This window comes from Aspergillus niger (genome assembly GCF_000002855.4).
Source record: "Aspergillus niger supercontig An16".
NCBI lineage: Eukaryota > Fungi > Ascomycota > Eurotiomycetes > Eurotiales > Aspergillaceae > Aspergillus > Aspergillus niger.
In genome coordinates, this window is record NT_166531.1 from 1,570,684 (window position 1) to 1,578,339 (window position 7,656).

Consider the following 7,656-nt stretch of genomic DNA (forward strand, 5'->3'; position numbering starts at 1 on the left):
CGCCCATTGTGAGTTGGCCCCTCACTCTTTCGACGCCGTTGTGTAAAGAGACAGAATGCCTATGATCTATCTTTCTGGTATACCGTCGCTGTTGTTAGCATCACCAAACTTCTGGAACACCTCCAATTTAGCCCTGATAGCCTCCAGGTCAAGGCCTTGTGTGCTCTGTTACAGTTGAGAGAACGATGTTGACCAGTGAGTGTTTAGATTATAGATGATACTGCAGAGGTAGTCAGGTATTATCGGGAGCCTTCCGATGGCTTTTCAGCGTATAGCTCTGATCCCTTACACGACGAGTTGCCTAATGAGACCCGTCCGGGGGACGCCCGGACGGAAGATATTCAACCTTCGCTCAATATTGCCTCATATGATCCTGTCCGGGCGAACTCAAATGCCAGAAGGTCGCTTGTTAACGAGGTCACTATCGAAAGTCTGCTGTCCCCCGCGCAGTCAGGTAGTATAAGCGATATCGGTGAGAACAGGCTGCGACAAGATGATCCAGTACAAGTGCGGCAGTTGGTAGACAGTCCTAGTTCATATGCGCTGCCGTTCTCTTTAGGACTGGCTGCGTCTCGGAATGCGTCACGGTTGCCGGAGCCCTCAATGCCAATAACAAGCGAGGAAAGTGCCCATTTGTTCTCGTTATATCTCTATGAGACTGGGACTTGGTGTGAGACCACTGATTCGGAGAGGCATTTCACACTGAGCAGTGTCCACCAGATGCTGGCTTCGAAATCGTTCCTTGCATCGGCCATCGCATTGGCATCGCGACAGCGAGATGCCGTCCAGGACCAGCAAAGATCATTGACACTCGAGCTATATCAATATACAATTCAACTCTTGCTCCGTCAGGATCCGGATGAAGCAAGCGTAGCCGTGTTGGCGACTTGCACTCTTCTTTGCGTCTACGAGATGATGGCGTCATGTGTGTGGGAGTGGCGGCGTCACCTGAAGGTTTGTATCCGTTGTCTACATGTTTTTTTTTTATCAGCTCACCCTGTGGAATTTACAATAGGGCTGCGCCAGTCTCTTGCATTCTCGAAAATGGAACGGTTCATGTAGCGGCATTGTAAAGTCCTGCTTTTGGGCCTTCGCTCGAATCGGTATGTGGCCAAGATGAAACCAAGCCCACTTTAAAGGCACCTGTCTGATTCTGTGTCTTTTGCAATAGACGTCTGGGCTGCCTTCATTAGCTGCAAGCGGCTTCTCATTCCTACTGACTCGTGGGTCGATAATAGCTCCATTCCGTTGGTAGCAGCCAATGGCACGCTTGACGATTATTGCAACTTGGCAATTCTGGTCTTTGCACGGATCGTGAATCTCCGAGCGGACGCCCAGCTTTGCCATAGGGATAGCGATTCTGTGTACTACTCTTCCGTCAAAAACCTCTGGGACGAACTTCAAGAGTGGTGGCGCCTGCGTCCCAAAGAAGTTTGTCCCCTACTCAGGGAGACGCCGATGGGCACGAATCCTTTTCCAGCTGTGATATTTTCCCGGTCATCTTCCAGTATGTTGTTCCAACTGTTTCCTCTGATACTACCGTTGACCAAATTGTATGGACAGTTTGTGGTAATACCTTTTATCATGCTGGCTCTATCTTACTCCTTCAATCTGGCTGCCTCAGGAGAAGAGTCGAGACTCCCGACTCTATAATGGTAAGCAGATCTGGACTACTTGGCTCATGGAGATTGAGAAGAGACCATACTTCTCCACGTATGTCCTGATAGCATCTGATAGCTAATGGCCCAAATTTTAAATGGCAGAGTCCTGTCTGGCATGCTCGTGAACTTGGCGGGATTTCTGTTTCGAATATTTCACAGTATGTACCTCGCTGTTGCAGTTTGCGGAAAGAGCTGACCAGGTCCGCGGAATACAGTCCTAACTGGGTTAATCAATTACAACCTCTTTATATTGCTGGCACGGCGTTTTCAGAAAATCACGTCAGCTTTTTCCAAAACACAACCGGACGTGACCAGTCCACGCGGGTTAGCTCTCGCCTAGAGGTCCCTTGGGGCCGCCCGGTTCCTCCAGTGGCCGCAGATATAAGCGAAAAGTATGCCTCCGAGAAGATCGCGCTTTTAAAGCAACTGGCAAGAATTGAGTCTGAGACAGGCTGGAAAACCTCAGACCGGGCCTCGGAGTTGCGGAACCTCTGGGGATTTCGGTAGGGATGAGAAGTCATTATGGTCGGGTACAGGTTGCTCAGCGAATGACAATCGACCAATGGCCCCAGGCATGTATTTATGTTATCAGGCGGCACACTATTTGACAACATTTTTGATGATCGAGTGGTCGATGAAGTATACAAGACAGCTTTGCACATATAGATCCGGGAACGCAATCCTTGTATGCTCCAGCCAATCCAGGTAGCTCTTGAAACTGAGTGGATCGTCGGTCAAGCTGTAAACTGTAATTTTTTCGGCCAGATACAAATTCTTCGCGTTTAACGTGCCAAAATTAAGCGCATTATCCCATTCAGCCATCTTCCACTTTGTTTGTGGGAGAATCATCAACAAGCTTATAAGCTAAACCCTAATGCCCCGGCAAGGACCGAGTCCACTATATGACCAACGCAATACTCAATCCATCCCCATAAAAGCGAGAAGAGACTAAGTATGACTCGGGAGTTCTCGCAGTACCATAAGGTACTTGAGCGGTGAGTATCTCACTCTTTCCCTCGTGCTTGGGCAGTGCTGATTCCTCCTATGGGGAGATCGATCCATTCCACTGTAGGAGAATGTACATGTTGAGCAAATTGTCCACAGCATTTGTCGAAGGGCGGCCGTTGACGGTTGACCCAGTCAAGTTAGTCCGAATCTGTTTAGACATAATATGGCATAGAAACCACCCTCAGCGATATCCTCATAGTACAAATTTCCAACTTATGATTTCAATGGAAGTTTCTGTGTGCGTCATATTGTTTCTAGGCGGAGATAGATCGTGGGTGTGTGGGTAACTTCTCCATCCTTAGGCGTTCCCTTCATTTACCCTAAGTGTAGCTCGTGATATAGGTGAATAACATGATTCATTCACAGTACCCAGATAATAGACTCATACCCTCTTCAGCTGAGAGGTAAGCTAAGACCAAATCCAATCAGCTTAAGAGGCCGAAATAGTTGATCGTTTCCTTGCTCGCCACCAGAAGTGTTCTCTAGTAAGCTATTGTGCCTTCAAGTAGCCATGACACATAACAGGACTCGGTTTGGCACACGATGGAAAAGGTGAAGATACTGGCGGTTTGTTGATTTGAAATCCAGACGCAGTGGATCAAGAATTCGTTCGAGGCAAGTGCAGCCGCATGAGCCAAGCCATCCCTGCCAAGCCCACCATCGCTATAAGATGCCGACAGCAAGTCTAAGCGCCCGGTCCCACTCGGTAGACCCGACATGGCGATATTGTAGAGTAGCATTAAAGTGACGTACTGCTGGCGATTATCAGAGTTGATTTCAAATCACACCGTCCCGCTAACTGTAAATAAAGAGCATATAGAGGCAGAGATACGACATTTTCGCGCTTTGGACGCATATAAAAGTTGCAGCTTCTGGGAAGTTGAAAGCACGTTGCAGCAGATCTCCGCCTTGACAAGAATAGCACCCAAGGACATTGACAATGGCTCCACCTACCGCTACAGCTCTCGTGACCAGGGCTGGCAAGCTGGCCAGAGAAGCCATTCCTGTGCCGACTCCGGGCGAGCACCAGGTACTGGTGAAGATTTCACATGTAGCTCAGAACCCAACGGATAGTAAGTATTACCCCCTCCCCCCGATCCATTTCCGTACCGTTAAAATAATAGAGTGCTAAGTCACCAACTAGTTCAATCCCTCGATGCTGATGCCTTTGGCGACGATGCGGTGCTTGGTTGTGATTTTGTTGGTACTGTCGAGCGGACGGGCGACAAAGTGAGCAGGGTCAAGGCTGGCACCGTGATTGCTGGTCTAATCTGGGGAGGTCAGTCACCCATCTTGGACCAGACTTACTCCATTCAGGATATAAACCTCCGTTCGAGCAGGTGAGATTAAGAAGCTGGGTGGCTACAGCGAGTACACCCTCGCAGATGAGCGTATTTGCTTCCCTTTGCCCGAAGGCGTCACGCCCGAGCAGGCCGCAACAGTACCCCTCGCCGCGTGCACAGCGTTACTCGCTCTATTCTCCAAGGATTGTCTCAATATCTCTCAGAATTCTGGAGAGACCGTCCTTATTTGGGGCGGAACTTGTGAGTTGAAATGGTGCAGTGAAGCGTATGTGTAGCGTGGAAAGACTCATACATGACAGCAAGCGTCGGGCTTTATGCTATCCAGATTGCCAAGTACTACGGTATTAACGTTATTACGACTTGCAGTACCCGCCATCACAATTTCGTCAGGTCCCTTGGTGCCACTGTCGCTCTCGACTACCGCGACGCAAGTGTGGTGGAGAACATCAAGGCTGCTGCGAACTGCAGTCTGAGGTACGTCTTCGACACTATCGGCAACGACTCATCTTCCGCTACTTCATCGCAGGCAATCTCTGAGCAAGGCGGTATCCTGTGCACTGTTCGTCCGGGTAAGGCTTTCACCGAGAATGTGACCAAGCAGACTAAGGTGACGGATGTTCTGGTCTGGACGGCGTTCCTAAAGGAGCACAAATACAAGGAATTCTACTGGCCGGTGAGTTCGTCTTCGAGGGTCGACATTTACCGTCTTTTATTGATTATATTTTGCAGCCACACAAAGAAGATCACGAGCTGTCGGCAAAGTTTTTCGATGCACTGCCGAAGTTGCTCTCTACCGGAATCATCAAGCCGAATACCCCAAAGCTTTTCGAGGGGCTCGAGTCCGTGACAAAGGGATTTCAGGAGTATCGTGACGGGGTTATCTCCAACTATAAGATAGTGTACAAGATCTAAGGACTTGAGACGAACAGGCATGAGGAACTGTCGCGGTCTCTCGATATTGTCAGTGTGCCTTGAATATATCGATGCTTACTAAATAACATCAGTTCTATCTGCTACTATTAAAGCCTAGGGCTGACAAGTATGACTGGTAATATCATGAGTATAAACCACTCGAGTCAACTTGAAGTTGTTATGGAGATGATTATCCAGATTACTTATCTGGTCAAACATGCATTGACACGCCTCGTCCTGCCATATCGTCCCACGTCTCAGTATGCAACTAGTTATATGCCGCTCAACAGCGATATCTTCCTACAGACTTCCGAGTCGAGCCACATCGTCCGCGCAGTCAAACACCCACACGCAGACTCCCTATATATATATCTGCAGGTGCGGCGGCGCGTGGTCGTCGTTGCCAACCTGAAACCCTGTTAAGATGCGTGGGGGTCAATCAGGTAGGGTTGAGAAGTTGGATAATGCGACGGGGGTGCTAAATTGACGATTCTATACTCCGTGCCGGTGAACAAAATCTCCATTGTGGCGTGCGCGTCTATTTGTTTCTGGCTCATGGAATGAAAATCTGACATCGTTTTGCCTTTTTGGAGAGCGGTGCTGTGTCCGGACAATGCAGTAACGGTACATATATACCGCTAGGATATGAGGATATATGAGAGTCTCTATCTACTAGTACTAGCGACCAGATGAAGATAAACTTACCCGGAAGTACGTAACACCCGTTTTGATCATAGAGAAACATTTCATCCAATATTCTTATTCGCATGAAATCGTAATCCAAGCAGTTAAGTTATAATCTTGTCTATATAGATAGATAGAGAGATCTGTTTTCTATTACATTCCAGTTCTCTTTCCTTAGGCAACCAGATCATGATAGAGGACACGAGAGGGAGTGAACCTACTTCAGCCTGTAGGATTGTGGGGAGGGGTATGAGAGTCGGGTTCATCTAGTATTGTGGATTAGATCGATTACACTGAAGATGGCTTGGTCGCTAGTGTGTTGCGTCGGTGGCTTGATGTCTCATGTATGTATGTAGGAGAACCATAAGGCATATTGTTTTGGGATTCTTTTGTCAGGGTTGGTGTCAGGGTGAGAGATTGCGGCTTTTAAAGAGATCTGTGGAATGAAATGGCGGATCTTATCATATGTCCCTCAGTTCAACATGGGTATACTGTCTACAGAATATTACATAGATATAGATCCATCGTAAGCCGTTAAATTAGCCTATACATACTAACAAAGAAAAAGCAATTGACGCAAACCCGGTCAGTAGACACATAGATAAGAGTAGAGGAAGAAAGAAACAGACACCAAAAGGTTATATCTACTATATGAAAGTTTCAACTGTACGGAGAAGGGAAAGATAAGCCAAGTCCTGTCGTGATGAATGTACCTGGGACGACAGATACAGGATTATAAACAACTCCAAGCAGATCGGAAGCAAAAAGAAAAAAAATTGTTCAGGAAACTATAGACAAATCAAGCGCGACCCGCTTAGAACTGGTCAATGCAACCCCAGTACTGCTCAACGTCGTACTCGCCGGGGTCCTTCCACAGGTCGTTGGCGTAGGAGAAGAAGACCGACAGCTCACCAACGGACTCGCGGATGCCCTTGATGGCGGTAGCCTGCTCGGTGGCACCGGGGACGGCAGCACCGTTGGCGTTACCCTTGCTCGGCCAACCAGTCTCGAGGTTGATGACATCCATGTTGGTACAGATCTTCTTCAGAAGAGCGACCTCGGAGGCGGCGAAGGTACCGGCCTCAGCGGCAGTGGTCTCCGAGTTGAAGAAGGGGTGGATGTTGGCACCCAGGACGTCGACGACAGAGCAGAGGGTGCTGCTGCCGTACTCCTGCCAGATGTCAATGGGCTCAGTGGTGGTGACCTGGCCAGTGTAGCCGGCAGCCTCGAAGCTAGACTTGCAGGAGGAGATGAAGGTGGCGAGCTCGCTGGCGGTGGCGTAGCCGTCGGAGATGGCCTCGTTACCGACAACGATGAGGGTAACCATCGACCACTGACCCCACTCGGTGATTGCAGTAACCTGGTCCTGAGCACCCGAGGTGCCGGTGCTGGAGATGTAGACACCGAGGATCAGCTTGAGGCCGTACTTGCTGGCAGCGGCACCAACGTATTCGAGGGTGCTGCAGTCGGTGGAGTAGAGACGGATGTGGGTGAAGCCCTTGTTGGCGATGGTCTCAATGTCCGACTCAACGGTGGCCTTGGACTTGCAACCACCGGAGTTGCTGTAGGGAGTGTAGGTCATTCCCATGCTGTTGCCGCTGGCGCTGACGCCAGAGCTGGCGGCGGCGCTGGAGCTGGCCACAGTGCTGGACTGGACGGAGGAAGTGACAGCGGCAGCAGTGGTGGTGGCAGGAGCGGGGGTAGTCACAACAACAGCGCTAGTGGTAGCGGCAGCCGGGGTGCTGGTGGGCTCGTTGGCGTTGGCGAAGGGGCAAGTGTAGGTGTAGTCGGTAACAGTGGCGGTGACAGTGATAGCACTGTGGGTGTATGTGCCGGGGGTGACCGTGGAGACGGTGGGGTAGGTCACGACGGTATTAGAGGGAACGTAGGTGGTGGTGGGAGCAATGGTGTAGGTACCAGCCTCGGGGCAGACGTAGGTGGTGGTCTGGATGATGCTGGTGACGGTGGAGCCAGAGGGAGAAACGGTGGCGTAGGGGCAGGTGACGGTGGTCGAGGTCTCGACGATGGTGGTGACACCACCGTAGGTCTGAGTACCGCTAGCCAGAGAGGTGGTGGTGCCCGCGACA

General features: G+C 50.1%; 3 protein-coding genes across 3 annotated transcripts; 2 read left to right on the forward strand and 1 right to left on the reverse strand.

The window, feature by feature from the left end:
* Positions 1-185: 185 nt before the first annotated feature.
* An16g07020 (uncharacterized protein) lies at positions 186-2,168 on the forward strand (the record flags this gene model as incomplete). The annotated part of the gene is made up of 6 exons (XM_059745257.1): positions 186-195; positions 227-954; positions 1,016-1,103; positions 1,172-1,507; positions 1,564-1,655; positions 1,764-2,168. 6 exons carry the CDS (start codon positions 186-188, stop codon positions 2,166-2,168), a joined length of 1,659 nt encoding a protein of 552 aa, XP_059604896.1.
* A 1,441-nt stretch (positions 2,169-3,609) lies between these two features.
* On the forward strand, positions 3,610-5,297 carry An16g07030 (uncharacterized protein; the record flags this gene model as incomplete). The annotated part of the gene is made up of 8 exons (XM_001397966.3): positions 3,610-3,742; positions 3,814-3,948; positions 4,010-4,213; positions 4,273-4,646; positions 4,703-4,872; positions 4,903-4,937; positions 5,004-5,145; positions 5,264-5,297. 8 exons carry the CDS (start codon positions 3,610-3,612, stop codon positions 5,295-5,297), a joined length of 1,227 nt encoding a protein of 408 aa, XP_001398003.3.
* Positions 5,298-6,383: 1,086 nt separating this feature from the next.
* An16g07040 (uncharacterized protein) lies at positions 6,384-7,655 on the reverse strand (the record flags this gene model as incomplete). The annotated part of the gene is made up of 1 exon (XM_001397967.3): positions 6,384-7,655. A coding segment is annotated over one exon (1,272 nt), but the record flags the coding sequence as incomplete, so codon positions are not given.
* Between the last annotated feature and the right edge of the window lies 1 nt (position 7,656).